This window comes from Aotus nancymaae, unplaced genomic scaffold (genome assembly GCF_030222135.1).
Source record: "Aotus nancymaae isolate 86718 unplaced genomic scaffold, 86718_ANA_hifiasm-v0.15.2.pri h1tg000025l, whole genome shotgun sequence".
In the NCBI taxonomy this organism is placed as follows: Eukaryota; Metazoa; Chordata; class Mammalia; order Primates; family Aotidae; genus Aotus; species Aotus nancymaae.
The window spans coordinates 12,097,571-12,115,920 of record NW_026988438.1 but is presented as its reverse complement, the minus strand read 5'-3'; the positions used below and the strand labels follow the sequence as shown (position 1 = coordinate 12,115,920).

At 36.5% G+C, this 18,350-nt stretch overlaps 1 protein-coding gene across 6 annotated transcripts in view; it reads right to left on the bottom strand.

Annotated features, from left to right (window-relative positions):
- COL28A1 (collagen type XXVIII alpha 1 chain) overlaps positions 1-18,350 on the bottom strand; it is a 201,272-nt gene that overhangs the window by 142,485 nt on the left and 40,437 nt on the right. For all 6 annotated transcript variants that reach the window (XM_064380376.1, XM_021674199.2, XM_021674202.2 and 3 more), the window contains 5 exons: positions 13,149-13,169; positions 11,243-11,299; positions 8,660-8,713; positions 6,376-6,417; positions 4,378-4,404 (listed from right to left, as the gene is read on the bottom strand). In XM_064380376.1, coding sequence (XP_064236446.1) covers positions 4,378-4,404; positions 6,376-6,417; positions 8,660-8,713; positions 11,243-11,299; positions 13,149-13,169 — 201 coding nt within the window. The remainder of the gene's footprint in view (positions 1-4,377; positions 4,405-6,375; positions 6,418-8,659; positions 8,714-11,242; positions 11,300-13,148; positions 13,170-18,350) is intronic.

Genomic DNA, 18,350 nt, shown 5'->3' with positions numbered 1-18,350 from the left:
GCCCACATGAGAAGCAAGGAAAGATCTAAAATCGACACCCTATCATCAAAATTGAAAGAGCTAGAGGATCAAGAACAAAAAAACTCAAAAGCTAGCAGAAGACAAGAAATAACTAAGATCAGAGCAGAACTGAAGGAGATAGAGACACACAAAAAAATCCTTCAAAAAATCAATAAATCCAGGAGCTGGTTTTTTGAAAAGATCAACAAAATAGACCACTAGCCAGATTCATATAAAAGAAAAGGGAAAAGAATCAAATAGATGTAATAAAAAATGATAAAGGGTGTATCACCACTGATTCCACAGAAATACAAACTACAATTAGAGATTACTACAAACAACTCTATGCACATAAACCAGTAAACCTGGAAGAAATGGATAAATTCCCAGACACTTGCACTCTCTCAAGCCTAAACCAGGAAGAAGTTGAATCCTCAGGGCTGAAGTTGAGGCAGCAATTAAGAGCCTACCAATCAAAAAAATCCAGGTCCAGATGATTTCAGAGCTGAATTCTACCAGACGTACAAAGAGGAGCTGGTACCATTCCTTCTGAAACTATTCCAAACTATCGAGAAAGAGGGAATCCTTCCCAAATCATTTTATGAGACCAACATCATCCTGATACCAAAACCTGGCAGAGACTCAAAAAAAGAGGAAAACTTCAGGCCAATATCCATGATAAACATAGATGCAAACATCTTAAATAAAATACTGGCAAACCTATTGCAACAGCACATCAAAAAGCTTATCCATCACAATCAAGTAGGCTTCATGCCAGGGATGCAAGGCTGGTTCAACATAGGCAAGTCTATAAACGTAATCCACCACATAAACAGAACCAAAGACAAAAACCACAGGATTATCTCAATAGATTCAGAGAAGACATTTGACAAAATTCAACAGCCCTTTATGCTAAAAACTCTCAAAAAACTAGGTATCGAAGGAACACATCTCAAAACAATAAAAGCTATTTACAACAAACCTACAGCCAATATCATACTGAATGGGCAAAAACTGGAAGCATTCCCTTTGAAATCCAACACTAGACAAGGATGCTCTCTCTCTCACTACTCCTATTCAATATAGTATTAGAAGTTCCAGCCAGAGCAATTAGGCAAGAAAAAAAAAATAAATGTATTCAATTAGGAAAAGAGGAAGTCAAATTGTCTCTATTTGCAGACAACATGATTGTACATTTAGAAGACCCTATCATCTTAGCCCAGAATCTCCTTAAACTAATAAGCAACTTCTGCAAAGTCTTGAGATACAAAATCAATGTGCAGAAATCACAAGCATTTCTATATACCAATAACAGACTAGCAGAGAGAGAAATCATGAGCAAACTCACATTCACAATTGCTACAGAGAATAAAATACCTAGGAGTACAAGTAACAAAGGATGTAAAGGACCTCTTCAAGGAGAACTACAAACCACTGCTTAAGGAAATAAGAGAGGACACAAACAGATAGAGAAACATTCCTTGCTCATGGTTAGGAAGAATCAATATCGTGAAAATGGCCATACTGCCCTAAGTAATTTACAGAGTCAACGTTATCCCCATCAAGCTACCAATGACCTTCTTCACAGAACTGGAAAAAACCACCTTAAACTTCATATGGAACAAAAAGAGAGCCCACATAGCCAAGACAATCCTAAGCAAAAAGAACAAAGCCAGAAGCATCATTCTACATGATTTCAAACTACAAGACTACAGTAATCAAAACAGCATGGTACTGGTACCAAAACAGAGATATAGGGTATATCACAATATATAAACGATAAAGGGCACACATCTACAACCATCTGATATTTGACAAAACTGACAAAAACAAGCAATGGGGAAAGGATTCCCTGTTTAATAAACGGTGTTGGGAAAACTGGCTAGCAGTGTGCAGAAAGCAGAAACTGGACCCCTTCCTGATACCTTACACTAAAATTAACTCCAGATGGATTAAAGACTTAAACATAAGACCTAACACCATAAAAACCCTAGCAGAAAACCTAGGCAAAACCATTCAGAATATAGGCATAGGTAAGGACTTCATGACTAAAACACCAAAAGCATTGGCAACAAAAGCCAAAATAGACAAATGAGACCTAATTAAACTCCAGAGCTTCTGTACAGCAAAAGAAACAATCATTAAAGTGAACCGGCAACCAACAGAATGGGAAAAAATTTTTTGCAACCTACCCATCTGACAAAGGGCTGATATTCAGAATCTACAAAAAACTAAAACAGATTTACAAGAAAAAAACAAACAAACCCATGCAAAAGGGGGCGAAGGATATGAACAGACACTTTTCAAAAGAAGACATATATGAGGCCAACAAACATACGAAAAAATGCTCATCATCACTGACTATTAGAGAAATGCAAATCAAAACCACATTGAGATACTACCTCACACAAGTTAGAATGGCAATCGTTAAAAAATCTGGAGACAACAGATGCTGGAGAGGATGTGGAGAAATAGGAACACTTTTACACTGTTGGTGGGAGTGTAAATTAGTTCAACCATTGTGGAAGACAGTGTGGAGATTCCTCAAGCAAGGATCTAGAAATAGAAATTCCATTTGACCCAGCAATACCATTACTGGGTATATACCCAAAGGATTATAAATTGTTCTATTATAAAGACATATGCACACACATGTTCATAGTGGCACTGTTTACAATAGCAAAGACCTGGAACCAACCCAAATGCCCATCAATGATAGACTGGACAAGGAAAATGTGCCACATACACACCATGGAATACTATGCAGCCATAAAAAACGATGAGTTTGTGTCCTTTGTAGGGACATGGGTAAATCTGGAAACCATCATTCTCAGCAAACTGACACAAGAACAGAAAATCAAACACCACATGTTCTCACTCATAGGCGGGTGATGAACAATGAGAACACATGGACACAGGGAGCATCACACACTGAGGTCTGTTGGGGGGCGCCAACAGAAGGACAGTGCAGGGCTGGGGAGGTTGGGGAGGGATAACATGGGGAGAAATGCCAGATGTAGGTGATGGGGGGATGGAGGCAGCAAACCACCTTGCCATGAATGTACCTATGCAACAATCCTGCATGATCTGCACATGTACCCCAGAACCTAAAGTACAATTAAAAAAAAATAAATTAAAAAAAAAAGACTGTAAGTGGAAGCCCACATACCATGTGTCTAAATAGTTGAAAGTGGTAACTAATAATGTTCTGGCTTCCTTCTTTAATAAATGTGTCTTCAAAAGGAATAAAGAATTAAAGACTTGTGAATTCCTCAGAGGTCCTTGCCAGACACAGCCCCCTGCACCCTGGCCCCCACTTCACTTCCTACCTCCAACTCCTTCCACAGCAAGAAGAGCATGAACACACATGTGAAGATGCCCTGGGCAGCACAACAAAGCCCCCTGCATGACCTCTCCTGCCCCAACAGCTACCATTTGGCTCCCCTTCAGCCTAGGAAAAAGATGGATATGGAAAGGAGGTTTTTGTATGCCCTCCCAGCAGCAGGCCTTCTGGGGTCTTGGCTACCCAATGCATGATCCAGGAGAAGGAAGCACAGACCTCCTGCAGACTCCTGGCTCCATGAGAAGTAGGGAGGCCAGTGGAGACCCAGAGCTGGACCCTCAAAAGTTCCAGCCTCTTTCCCATGCCTGAGGGTTGTAGCCCTGTAGGATGGGATGGATGATAGGTCCATGTCCTGATTTCAGATAGAAAATCTGATAATAAAGATAACTGTGGGACAGACTTATCAATGAACCAGTGAGCACTCTCAGAGGTTCCTGAGCCCCAGTACAACTTGCTAATCCCTTTTAAAACAGTTTGGTATCCTAACTTGTAACTCACAAATAATCATCAAACCATCTAACAACCCATACCTTTTCTTTGCTTGTTTGCCAAATTTACCCCTGCAAGCTCTACCCAGTTGCCTGAATCAGTGAAGTCAGTGGCTCTTCACTGCTTAACCAGGATAAATCCTCTCTTTCCCCTGGGAGAGGGTTTGGTGTCTAGGTTTTCATAGGAAGTTAAGCTCCAAGGGAGAAACCTACTTGGAGTATTGCTGAATCTGTTTGTGTAAATAAACATTTAGCCTGCATACCTGTGCTGCATGGCTTATAAATTGGGGTTCTCTGGTAAAATAATTCATGTTTGCAAAGCCAAAGGAGGTTGGATTCTAATCTTAGGAATCTTATGGTACCCTCCATCCCTTACAACACACATCCATATGTTAAGTTCTGTTACTATTTTATGTTAACTCAGGAAAGAGGGAATCCAGACTTACAAAAATAAATAAAATAACTTTCATTAAGTTCATAAGTACACTTACGTTTCTGTTTTTCTTTTTGAAATTCTGGTCTATCTATTGGTTGTTACCAACTTACCTTGTCACCCTTGTACCCAGGAATTCCCTAATTTAAAAAGAAAAGTAAAAGTAAAATATGATAGTCTAAGGCAGAGTTAGAATAAGAATTAGGCATTTTTCAATTACAACGTATAACAAAAACACATCTATACAGTCTGGAAAATTAAACCATAGAAATGTAAACTGTTTCACTTCTCTTCGTGCTTGGAGAAATGTGCATTTACCGAGAAGAAAAGAATCTGTTTTTCGTCTTTATCACATTTTATTCTCAGATTCAGACTTTTTTTCATATTCAATTTGTTATCCTTTGAGCCAAAACTGGAGGAGATAATGTACACTGAAAGTCATTGTAGAAGTGATGGCCTATAATGCTTCCTTCAAAATTGTTATACTGACTTTTAAACTATGAACTATTGCAGCTAAGACTGTTTCACAGCAACTCTTAAAGAAATTGGCTTTGAGAATGAGCTGAGATAATGGCCTTTAAAATGTGTGCAAATATTTGTATCCATTATGGTCCTCCTTTCAAATTCAGTCTAAAACATAAAACATCTAGGAAATAAAAGGTTCCTTTATCAGCCCTAATCAGACAGTGACCTTTAAGCTACTGTCTTTTATCTCACGCTAAATAAGGGGCCAGCACTTTTCCTGTCTTCTGTGCATCACACTTGGGAATCCTGTATAGTCTTTTCCATTGTGTCACTGCCCATGGCCCTTTAAGAAATACAATAGTGAATATTACATGGCCTGGGAAATTACCAGCTCTCTGCAGGAGCAAGTCCTCTTCAAATGGGATTTTTTGTCTTTTTCACACAGCTATATTTTTGAAGTATGGAAATAGAATTGTCATATATGCTTAGAGAACTGAATAAACCTACTTAATAAATAAGCTATTATTGCAGTTACATGTGAATCAGACTACAAAATTTCATTCTATGTATGACTTTTTTATTAATAGTATTATTTATTCATTTATTTATTTATTTGTAGAGAGAGTGTCTCCTATGTTGCCCAGGCTGGTCTCAAACTAGTGGCCTCAAGTGATCTTGCCACCTAGGCCTCCTAAAGTGTATGAGTCACTGTGACTGGCCGGACTTTTTTTTTGTTTTGTTTTTTTACAAAAGGAAACTTCATGAAGGAAATAAAACTTCCAAATATGTGGTCACTGAGGAATAGAAGATAAAAGTAGAATTGTCTCCTATGAGATAATAAGCTTTTTAAAAATACGAGTGCTTTATTTTAGTTTTATTTTCACATACTTATATGCTTTATATGTAGAAGATACCTAAGAAATGTTTCCTGAATGAGTAACACAAATTTAAGATTGAATTTTTGTTGACATTATCAAATTTCCTATCAGATTTTTTATGAAGTTGATTAAAAATGCCCAGAGAATAGTTTTTAACATCTCTGGGTCTGAGTTCAGGGCTCATCCAGGGGGACAAGCAGACAGGGCCAATGTCTTATGGTCTTCTTTTTATTCACTGTACACATCTCTGCTATTTGCTACACTTAACAGCAATGCCCAGAAAAATCCAAAATAAGAAACATACTGTAATTAGTTCTTGGGCACTATCTTCTAATTTGGGGGATAAGAAATCAAATAGAATGATAAATTTTATTATGTCTGCAGAATTGGTTTAACAAAAGTATAGTTTAGAACATGTAGTTCTTATGCTCCTGAAATTCTAACTTATTCTTTATCATAACAATTATAAGAAATAAAGCAAGTATTTTTCTCATTGGAACCTTTCACCAAAGTCAAATTAAGTATCAGATAATTTGATAGGGTTGAACACTCCTGCTCCTATTTTCACTCCTGTTGGGCTATTTTCTATTTTCTCCCCACATTTCCACTTCTAAGATCAGATCTTTCTGATTGCCTTCCTGTGCCATCAAGAGCACAAGGTAGATAGAAATCACTTCTGCACTTGCACTACAGGGGTCGAAACAGTCAACCACAAAATCAGCAACCTAGGATCATTTTCTTAGGAAGGCATTCCAGTTGTGTACATACCCCTGGACCTCTTTCTCCAGCTTCTCCTTTTTGAGCATCACCCTGTGACAAACAAAAAACAGTCAAAATTCCACAACCCTGCAGAGTGACTAAGATTGCTCAATAAAATGCATTATACAGAAGTCCCAGATTAATAACTTAACCCAATTAGGAAACATCTTTAGCCTTGCCCATTGACATTTTCACCATGCAATCTAGGCAAAAAAACTAGCAACTCAGATAAACTTTGCCCTTTGGAATGAAGCCAGATGTGTAGGGTACAGGATCCAGGTACATTTTCACAGCTTACGCCACATCCTGGTTGAACAACACAGCCGTTGTTCTCAAATACAGCATTACATTCACTTGGAGCCAGTCATTCTGCCTTTTCTCTAAGGGGCATTGGAATGTTTTCCAAAATGTCCTCAAGAGTGATTGCTTGATTTCAGTAAGACTTAAGAAAATATATTATGTAGCACAAAATTATAAACCAAATAAATAAAATGTGAACATACACTTATAACAGGTATTTAACCCAACAAAAAGAAGGCATGATGGCATCAGTTTGGATGTATATAAGATGAGTGAGTGTTGAGTTGTTTGGGTGTGCATGTGTGTGTATATTGTAAAACTATCCAAGGATGCTATATTCCCTTTCTTTGACAAGCAGACAATTGCCAAAAATACTTTTATGCATTTCACTTTATGATTTTTTTCACTACTTCCCTAAAAATTTTCTAAGAAATAGAGATATTTTAGAGTTAATTTTTGAGTTGACTTTTAATTTAATAGTTAACTTTGTCAGTATTTGAGTGCCTCTTATGTTTTGCCTAATTGCTTCCAAAATATTTGTGTCAAGTTCCCTACAATGAAAAGCAAACCAGTTTCACTGCCACATTGCTATCTCTAGTTATTACTGTTTTAAAATTGCTGTGTTAATTGCTATAATGAAAGAAATATTTTAAAACTTCAAAACACACACAAAAACAAACAATCTGAACTAGAAAACCACTACCAAAAAAAAAAAAAAAAGAAAAGAAAAGAAATCCTCTGGATTCCAAAGTTCCTAAAATGTAAGCATTACTACTAAAGTATACCTCATTCTCTCTGTTTAAATTTCTCTTATTACCTAACGAAATTAAATGTGCTTTTACTTTTTTCTTTACTAGTTTTGTTTCCTCTCTTGAAAATTGTGTTCAGAAATTAACTCAATGATTATAGAAATTAACCCAATGTCCATTATATATGATGCAAATATTCCCTGATATTTCTATTTCTTTAATATCCTCTCCCCATATTAGTCTGTTCTCATGCTGCTAATAAAGACATACCTGGGTAGTTTATAAAGGAAAGATGTGTAGTGGACTCACAGTTTCACAGTGCTGGGGAGGCCTCACCATCATGGCAGAAGGTAAAGGAGGAACAAAGCCACATCTTACATGGCAACAGGCAAGAGAGCTTGTGTAGGGGAACTTCCCCTTATAAAACCATCAGATCACATGAGACTTGCTCACTATCACAAGAACAGCATGGGAAAGACCCGTCCCCATGATTCAATGACCTCCTACCGGTCTCTCTCACCACATGTGGGAATTATGGGAGCTACATACAATTTAAGATGAGATTTGGGTAGTGTCACAACCAAAGCATATCACTCCCTTTAATTATTATTTTTTCATCACACAGAATTTTGACTTAAATTTTCACATAGTTATATCTGCTTTTCTCTTTGTGATTCCTGCTGTTGTTCTTAAACTGGGAACCAAAATCCTACCAATGATCTGAACAGGTGAATATTTTCTTTAAAAGCCTAGGATTTTTTTTTTTTTTTTTGATAGGTACATGGAGAAAAGGAATTGATGAAGTCCTTGAAGATGCTCTGGGAGTGAGAAAACATCTGGTGGTTTTTCTATTATTATTGTCGGTCAGTTATTCATTTAAAGTAGACCCATTAAAAACACAAGTGCCAATGTCAATCTGATATGGCCCATATATTATAAGTTCATTAAACATTGTCCTAAATAAGATGGGCTGCCATCATTTAAGTACTAGTTTCTGTTTATTCAATGTCCCTAGGCTTCCTAAATTTACTGACTAAAATATTCATATGTTACTCAGAATTTGTGAATTCAAGCTAATAGAAACAAGATAGATAATATAGGAAGTGGACATCCTGTATTCTTCACAAAAATTGTCAGATTTTTGCCATATACTACAATGCTTTTTATTTTTTAAATAGTTGTTTTTTAAAAATAAATCTAGAAGAAAATATGCTGGTTTAAAGAAAAACTGTTTATTCATTTACCGGGTTTCCTTTTGGTCCTCGCTCACCTTTGATACCTGGGTTTCCATGTGTACCCTGAAGGCAAAGGGAAAAAATATTATTTTAAGTAGGTATTCTATTGTTTTCTATACTTTATAATAATTTCTGATGAGCTTTGTCTCCTAGAATGAGGGAAAATTATAAAATCTTTACCTGCCAAGCCAAGATTCAACTCTCTTCTCCCCTTTTCTACACAAGAAAACCACTGTCTTCAATTGGCAGATTTTCTAAATTTGCTCAAAAGAGAATAATGTTTCTCTCTTACCACCAATTACTTCTTCCCAAAACAATTATTTCTTGGCAGTTTTGCAAACAAAATCAAACTCATGCGAAGATTTAAAAGAGTAGCTGCAACAGGCCAAAGGGTAGGAGTTGTTCTCAACCTCTCTTCATTGTGGGCCACTTCTACAATTCCCCTCTGTCACTCACTTTTTTTTTTTATTGTATTTTAGCTTCTGGGGTACATGTGCAGATCATGCAAGATACATGATACATAGGTACATTCATGGCAAGGTGGTTTGCTGCCTCCATCACCCCATCACCTATACCTGACATTTCTCCCCAAGTTATCCCTCCCCAACTTCCCCACCCCCACTCTCTCTCCTCTAGGCACCCCCAAATGGACCCCAGTGATGCCCCCCTTTCTGTGTCCACGTGTTCTCATTGTTCATCACCCGCCTATGAGTGAGAACATGCAGTGCTTGATTTTCTGTTCTTGTGTCAGTTTGCTGAGAATGATGGTTTCCAGGTTCATCCATGTCCCTACAAAGAACACAAACTCATCGTTTTTTATGGCTGCAAAGTATTTCATGGTGTGTATGTGGCACATTTTCCTTGTCCAGTCTATCATTGATGGGCATTTGGGTTGGTTCCAGGTCTTTGCTATTGTAAACAGTGCCACTATGAACATGTGTGTGCATGTGTCTTTATAATAGAACAATTTATAATCCTTTGGGTATATACCCAGTAATGGTATTGCTGGGTCAAATGGAATTTCTATTTCTAGATCCTTGAGGAATCTCCACACTGTCTTCCACAATGGTTGAACTAATTTACACTCCCACCAACAGTGTAAAAGTGTTCCTATTTCTCCACATCCTCTACAGCATCTGTTGTCTCCAGATTATTTAATGATCAACATTCTAACTTGTGTGAGGTAGTATCTCAATGTGGTTTTGATTTGCAGCCAGGCCAGCTTCCTTGTCTTTGGTCAAAGAGGTTCTGATATCCAGGTGACAATCTCAAAAGATGGGAGAAAGAAGCTCTGTAATCCTCTTCCAGAAAAGCATTTTGTTTTCCTGTTCCTAATCAACCAAAAATCTTGCTTTTCTGAGAACTGGTGTTGGGGGTACTCAATAAATGTTAAATAACATATTCTGTGGCTTACCCCTACTAAAATGTGACAAGAAGGTGACTAAAATTCTCAGGTGCGGAACAATTGTGAACTTCCTTACTGTTCATTTTAAAATATAAAGAAATATTCCTTACCCTGGCCATCTCTTGGTGTAATGGGGATAAACTAAGACTTTATAGGAAGGGATGGCTAAATCTTTGCTTTAGCCAAAGTCAGCTTCTACTGGCTGCCCCATTATTATCTAATGCATCTAACTTTGTATTTGGGGAGAAAAAGATCCCTTGATTGGTTAGATGGTTTGAAAAAGTATAGGCTTTGGACCCGAGTCTCAAGGTAAAATTTGTCATATTCTAATACAGTCACAGTATACATTCCCCTCCCACCCCCATTAGTTGAAAATTTTTACCCATGCATTTTGTGAGAATCTCCATAGGGCTCCTTCTGAACTCTAAGGATGATATTTGGAATTACACAAATAAATAGAAGACTGAATGAACACGTGGATGCTTTATGAAGACAAATGTTAAAGAAATGCTCAGCATTTCCAGTGATCTAGATGTCATTTCAAATGCCTTCCCAGTATAGACATGGCACCTACCAGATATTAGGCCAGAATATAAGGGAAGCACTCCGTCCCATATTATCTTATCAAATAATGAATCATCATAGTAAATCCTGCCATTTATTTTTGGTTGCCATGTGTTTACTTCCATTTCACAGAACTCACCACAATCCCCCAAAGAGTCCTGACCAGCTTCCTGTCCACGAGTCCACACGGTGTTGATGCTGCACTGCTGCATTTGTGTGAAGACAACATTTAACTTCCAGAGAGGCTTGTGCCTCGTGTTTCTAGTGGGATATAGCTTTGCCTAAAGCACTGATTATTTGTATTAGCTTTTTCTGTATTTTCACTTCACTATTAAGAAATTCTGGCTTCAATTATTTTATGAAGAGGGACACAACGTCCTTTGTGGGAACAACTTCAAAACATACCTGCCCTCAGTTCAGGTCAGCAAAATCCCAGGCTTATTTCTAAAGATAGAATGTGTCCCTTTAGAAATAAAAGAAAGAAGTAGTATTTCCATTTTTGCTGCCATTTCCAAACAATTGCTTTTCAACAGTTCAAAATAGCCCCGATGTTTTCAAGAGCGAGTAGAGCTATCTCATTGCTAGGGCTTCCTGACTTATGTTTAAAGTAGAAATATACTCACAGGATTCCCTGGATCACCTGGATCTCCTTTCTCACATTCACAAATCTTGCGTTCACACTGAATCAATAATGAAACGTGATATTAACACACAGTGAAAGACAGCATTGCAAATTGTATTCAGCATATAACTAACTGGACCACTCTCAAAGAAATTTTACCGTGAACATTTGTGGAGGTTTTGCTCTCTCTATTAAATTATTCTAGGCAAATTTATACCTATCAATAGCCAGATAACAAAATATTTTTAAATTTCAGTATGGTTAAATAAAATAGGCATCCCATCAATAATACATATATAATATATAGGTGCCAGTTAAAAGGAGAAAATACATATTTTCAGTTGACTTTTAGAATTTCTACTGCTTCTCTTCCATATAACATATCAAAGCTCAATAATATAATAATACTAAATGTTCCTTTACTAAGCAAAGGAAAACGTTTGACTTATACCGTATTTTACTATTTCTAAGATGCACATTCTTCCTCATTTTAACAACTCTGAAATCAGAATGAGTCTTATAACAGCTATTGACCAGACTCAGTCATGACAAAGTAGTTGCTTTCTGCACATGCACTTCAAAACTTGCAGAATGAAATGGAAGAAAATTCCAGAACATTCTTAAGAAATGCTTTATATCAATGCTTTTGCTGACATACAGGTCAGTATTATATGGAAAAACAAGAACATCAGTAATTCAGACAAAAATTGATTCAGAGATTTACCAGGGGTGTCCAATATTTTGGCTTCCCTGGGCCACACTGGAAGAAGAAGAAATGCCTTGGACTACACATAAAATACACTAACACTAATGAGAGCTGATGAGAAAAAAAAAAAGTCCGTGCATACATTTTATAATGTTTTTTAAAAGTTTATGAATTTGTGTTGGTCTGTACTCAAAGTCGTTCTGGGCTGCATACAGCCTGCTGGCCACAAGTTGGACAAGTTTAATTTAAACTCTGATGTGAAGAAGTTTTAGAAATAACCAAGTTATTTTGCTTACAATTCCTTTATATGTATATATGAAAGTGATACAGGATTTTAAAATCTACATCTAAAATATCTAAAAACTACTTTCTACAAGTATAAAATAAAAATTGCAATTAATAAAAAGATATTGTAAGTTAAATTGGCAAGGTTTTTTTCCTTTCTTAATGGTACATAACATAATGGTATATCTGAATATGCACAATTCAATAAAACATGATGCTGTAGAAGGCTTGGGTGACTCCTATTATTTTATGCAACAATACATGTAAATTTCCTGATGTTAAATAAGCAGCTCATTGAACAAAGTTTAGATATTCCAAACTCTTTGCTTTAAGAAATGCATGTCCAGGATGGGACTCCTCAGCAAGCTGATGATCATCTATTGGTTTAAGGCCCATTTAACCATATTGGCCAGATTCCTTTGCCATGTGATCTGGTTGCCATCATTAGGTTGCCTTTTCTTCAAAATAAGAAGGAGAATGAGCTCAAGGCAATTGGTAGGCAGCAGGGGATGACTCTAAACTCTGCCTCTTAGCTGGGAACACTCTGCCTAACCTAGCCAACACAAGGAACACCCCCCAAAATAAAGGACCCCCATGAGTGGCTGATGTCAGAGATATGCTTAGAATAAAGACGGCATATCAAAGTAAGCAAAAACGTGGTTTTCTTATCACTGATTTCTAAAATCACTCCTAGAGTCACATTCAGTATTTCCTACTTTTTCTAAATTTTCCAACCTGCATTGAATATGGTAGTATAAAAGAAATCAGATGGCTGCCTCAGAATAGAGTAGCTCATTTTAAAAGAACTATGAATTCTTATTTAGTCACACTTAATTTTCTAATGTGAATTATAATGCTGATTTGATAATGCAAGATTTTAGGGTAATTCGTAGTAATCAAAGCATGAGGTACTTACCTTCTTTTCAAATAAGGTTTCCTACAAGGGAAAAAAGAATGAAGCATTAACTCAATTCATGGTTCTGCTTCCAGCTATTTATTAGTCTTAATTATTTCCTATGGGATATGAAGTTTTCACAAAGAATAGCAATTCAGCTTTTTAACCTTGTAAAAGCAATAAAGCCAACCAGCCAACCAGCCAAGAAACAGTCTGAGCCATGTAATAATAGGAGATATGACTACAATTAAAAATTAATCTATATTTTCTAGGAACTTTATCTTACTGCGTTCTGTTTTATCTTTTGTTTCCTTTATTAGCTCTATAATCTCCATAATTTGACTATAAATTTAATCATTCCTAATGAGAAAGCTCTCACTGTTACACACAAAGACTGAGGCAGAATATATAATTGTGTATTTTCTATTTTTTCCAGCCCTATGCACATATACATGCATCTATTTTTCAGGACTTATTTTTCAAGATTAAAACAATACGGAGTCATAACTTTATGGAACATTAATGGGCCTTAGAATAATCATATTAAAACTCAAAGAGAGAAAGTTAGAAAGTCCAGTGACATTTTTTTAGATGATCTGCATTATGAAAGACAAAAATTTCCATTACTATGCTCACTAGGGGAAGGGTTTTCTATTTAAAATTTGAAAAGCCTCTAATATGATACTTTATAGAATTTCCACATAAAGAAAAAAAGATACTCAGCTTTTAAATTTAAACAGTATGAGGAATAATATTTTGGTAAAAATTTTCAACAGTTTATAGCAATATGTATCACTTATGTAAAAGAGGACCTACATTTATAACTGGTTACCTTAGGAAAAAAATCAAGTGATAGAAAAATAATAAATATTTATAATGAAAGTATCATTATGAAAAAAAAAAACAAATTTAATGAGTCTTAGAAGTCAGACTCAACCTCTTGCTTTGCAATAAGGAAACATGGTTCCACCATGACATGACTCGACCAAGGTAACAAGCTTGGGTGCGTCTCCTGACAGTCTTCATGCACGTCATACGTATCGTACAGAAACAAATTAGCCAGAGTATTTTTCAAAACTATTTTAAATGTATAATTTTACAGAAATACTATTATTTTTTTTTTTGTCCAACACCTAGGCCTCACTGCCATGCTTTAGTTAAGTGGGATATTACATGAAAAGTGCACTGAAGGCCATGTTGGAAGTCAAACACTGGAAAGAAATTAACCTAGTAACCTAAGTTTACATATAGAATTAGTGCTTTCTTAACTAGAAATTATGTGTCAAACCAGGGCCTTATGATTTCATCTAAAGGAGTAATTTACATATATAAAATAGAAAGATGAAGGAACAAGCATTGGAATATTTGTTGCAAGATATTAAAAATACAGAAGCTAACGAGGAAGTTAAAAATAAATTAGAGTATGTACCTTTATGAAGGACGCTGCATCCCTTTAGTTTTATTTTTACTTTATTTCCATACAAACTAATACTATAGAGGGAAGAGATAACAAAATGCTTTAAGTGGCACTAATGATTTAATAGGGAAAAAATTGGGCTGGGAATTAAGTGTCATCCTGGATTTCCATCCCGTTTCAACCATTAACTAGCTATGCGGCCTTGGATAAGTCATACAATCCTTCCAGGTAATTTTCTACATATATAAAAAAGGGCGAAGTTTGACTACATAATCTCAGGAGCTATAAAACCCTAGCCACAGACACTACCTACAAAATTTAGAGTCTCACCTACCACCTTTCCCAACCAAATGATTTTAAATTACTAGCCATGTAAATCCAGGCTGAAAACAGATGAGATACTTGTATCTTTAAGAGCTAGGAGGTCCTATGGAGAAATGGGAATTCAGATACACTGACAGTTTTAGTTAAAATGCTATTAACCTCTGTAGTACATTTGGCTATGCCTACAAAGCTGAAGATGGGCATGCTCTATCTCTAGGCTGCCAGGACAATTCTTGCTTTTGCCTGTTATCCTGACATCCTTTCCAGACATACCACAGGGAAATTCTTGCACTTGCACATTTCAGCATTCATTGTTTTTGTAATGAAAAACTGGAAATAAAATAATTCCAATGTGGAATGGATCAATAAACGAAATACTATTCAGCAGTTAAAGTGAATGCATTGGATCTACACATTTCAACAAAATTTCCAAAAAAACATTGAGTGCAAAAGCAAGTTGTAGATAGATACATACAAAATGATCTGATTTATTAAAATACGTAAAATATTTTAAACCACATCAGAGACTGGTTTCCTCTGGGAGAAAGAGAGAGAAAAGAAATTCAAAAGAAGTTTAACAGAGGCAGTAAAACAACCAGTAATTCAAGTCAAATTGTAATATTTAAAAAACCACTACTAAAAGAAAAATTTAAATTTTTGTCACTTTACAATCTTTTTACAATGAGCAGTATCTTTTTTTTTCTAAGACAGAGTCGCAATCTGTCACCCAGGCTGGAGTGCAGTGGCATGATCTTGGCTCACTGCAACCTCCACCTCCCAGGTTCAAGCGAGTCTCGTGCCTCAGCCTCCAGAGTAGCTGGGATTACAGGTACACGCCAACACGCCAGGCTAGTTTTTGTATTTTTAGCGGAGATGGGGTTTCACCATGTCAGCCAGGGTGGTCTCAAACTCCTGATCTCAAATGATCCACTCACCTCGCCTTTCCAAAGTGCTGGGATTACAGGCATGCGCCACCGCACCCAACCACAATAAGCAATATCTTAATCAGTTTTTAAATTCATGCATTCAGCTCTTACTGTGCCTGATGTGTAATTTTACACTTTTTTTTCAGTTCTTTCTTTGAAATTCTGCTTTGCCATATTGCTTTTTAGAAATATGTGGAATGAGGCTTAAAACCATAGCAATGCAAAAAACTACTTTGAAACTCACTTAATTTTGTGTTTGCTGGAATTTATATTTCTATGGAAACAAAAATGAACCCAAAACTACACAATAGATAAGACTGTTTCAAACAAAGAACAAAGCCCCATCCCTGAGGGCACTTATAGGCTATAAGCTCCAGGAACAGAGGACAATACACAGCAACCTGAGTAGGAAGGAGGTCCTAGACCAGGGGTGGGGGAGCCAGTAACAAGACAGCTTCTTGGAATAGGTGGGTTTTCTGGATGGTTTTGAAGAGAGGAATGCAAAGGACCACCCATTGATGGTATGCTGCCCTATATATCAAAGTTTATGGGGAAAAAAGTCATAAGAACTATTATGGGCTATAAGACAAAGGAAGCAGTTAGGAGGGACATTTCAAGGGAGCGGATAGAAGAGCCCACATGGACAGAGCTGGAGGCCTTGGGAGGTGGCGAGGGCTAGCACTCAGGCCAGGAAGCAGGCTGCAAGAAGAACAGTGTCAAAGCCTGAGGGAAGGTCATGTTCAATGACAGACTTAGGGGATGCTTGAGTTTCAATGAAAAGGATAAATAGGGAAAGGCTCTCATAAGAGCAAAAGAAGCCGCAGTCAGAATTTCATTAATGGATTCATATATATGACGCATATTCACATGCATCATATATGCGAAACCTGAAGACTAGAATGGAACTGCCAGTTTTTCAAGGAGTGTAAGGTCTGTGCTACAAGAAGGGGACAGAAAAAACCTGAGGAATGAACAAAGTATCATAGCAAGTGTAATGACAGAAAAGCAGTTAGTAAGCAAGGAGAACAAACCCTGTGGCAAAAAAATTCAACTTACAATGGTAGCAAAACAGCCACTATAAAATCTAAAACAGAAAACAAAAACAAGGCCCTAAACAGAGGAAGTCTTGAAAAAATGGAAAGTGATCATGCTTAATAGATTAATAAAGCATAGGATTCTAAAGATGATACAGACATCATCATATTAATCTTTTCTTGGTATGCAAGAGGAATAACTTAAATTTATGTTTTTTTAAAAAAGACAAAGTTGTCACAACCCTTATTTCCATAAAGGCTTTTTAAATACTTCACATCAAAGGCAATAGATTGAAAAAATTGTTTTTAATTTTCACATATCCTCTCATACTCTTCTAAAGGACCGAGTAATATATCCAGGACTTTGGGTTGAATTTATTTCTTTAGTTTCAATACTATTATGTAAAGTATAATAAAATAGCAATAAAAATATATTACATCTCCTTCAATTTGAAATCATTAAGTCTCTTTTGGGTAATTCAGAACTAAAATGTTTTTATGAGGTTCTTACATGATAATTCCTACTAGAGGCATCAAGGAATTTGCAACGATTTGATTTGTTTTGGCTCCTGAAGAATCTATTCATTCTGTATACTCACATCCATTAAATTCAACTAAAGTCTATTCTACAGTAAAAGGGAATAAACTTGTGATACAGAAAACAACCTGATGAGTTTGCAAATCATTATACTGGGTCCAAGAAACTTGACACAAAAATAATACATACTATTTGAGTTTGTATAAAATTCTATAAAGTATACACTAGAGTCACAAAAGTCAGATCAGTAGCTCAGGAGCAAACGAGGTCTTAGAAACAGACATGAGGCAATTTGGGGAGGTGACGGAAATGTTCTGTAACCTAATTGTGTTGGTGGTTTCATAGGTGCGTACCTATGTCAAAAGCTCATGGAATTGTGCACTTTAAGTTGATGCAGTTGTATACTTAAATCATACTAAAAACTTACTTTAAAAGTTAACTACATAATTATTTCAAAATAAAAAGTTTAAAAAGTCAACTAAAGATGTAATAGAAAGGGATTAAAGGATTTTTCCAATGGTCTCATCAAGAGTCAAGTTCTGGGTCGGGTGCAGTGGCTCACATCTGTAATCCCAGAACTTTGGGAGGCTGAGGCAGGCAGATCATCTGCAGTCAGGAGTTCAAGACCAGTCTGGCCAATATGGTGAAACCCCATCTCTACTAAAAAATATGAAAAAATTAGCCTGTAATACCAGCTACTGGGAGGCTGAGGCAGGAGAATCACTTGAACCCGGGAGGCAGAGATTGCAGTGAGCCGAGATTGCGCCATTCCACTCCAGCCTGGGCAACAAGAGCGAAACTCCATATCAAAAAAAAAAAAAAACCGTCAAGTTCTGCCTTCTAGATGGCGGCAACTTGAAACATCGTAAGTTGGTATACCATTGTTTAAGAGCCTAATAAGCACTTTGGATCCTGAAAGTATTTGGAAACCAGCACCTCCTTCTAAGAAGCGGTTTATTCATGGAGCTTCCATCTGAACAAACA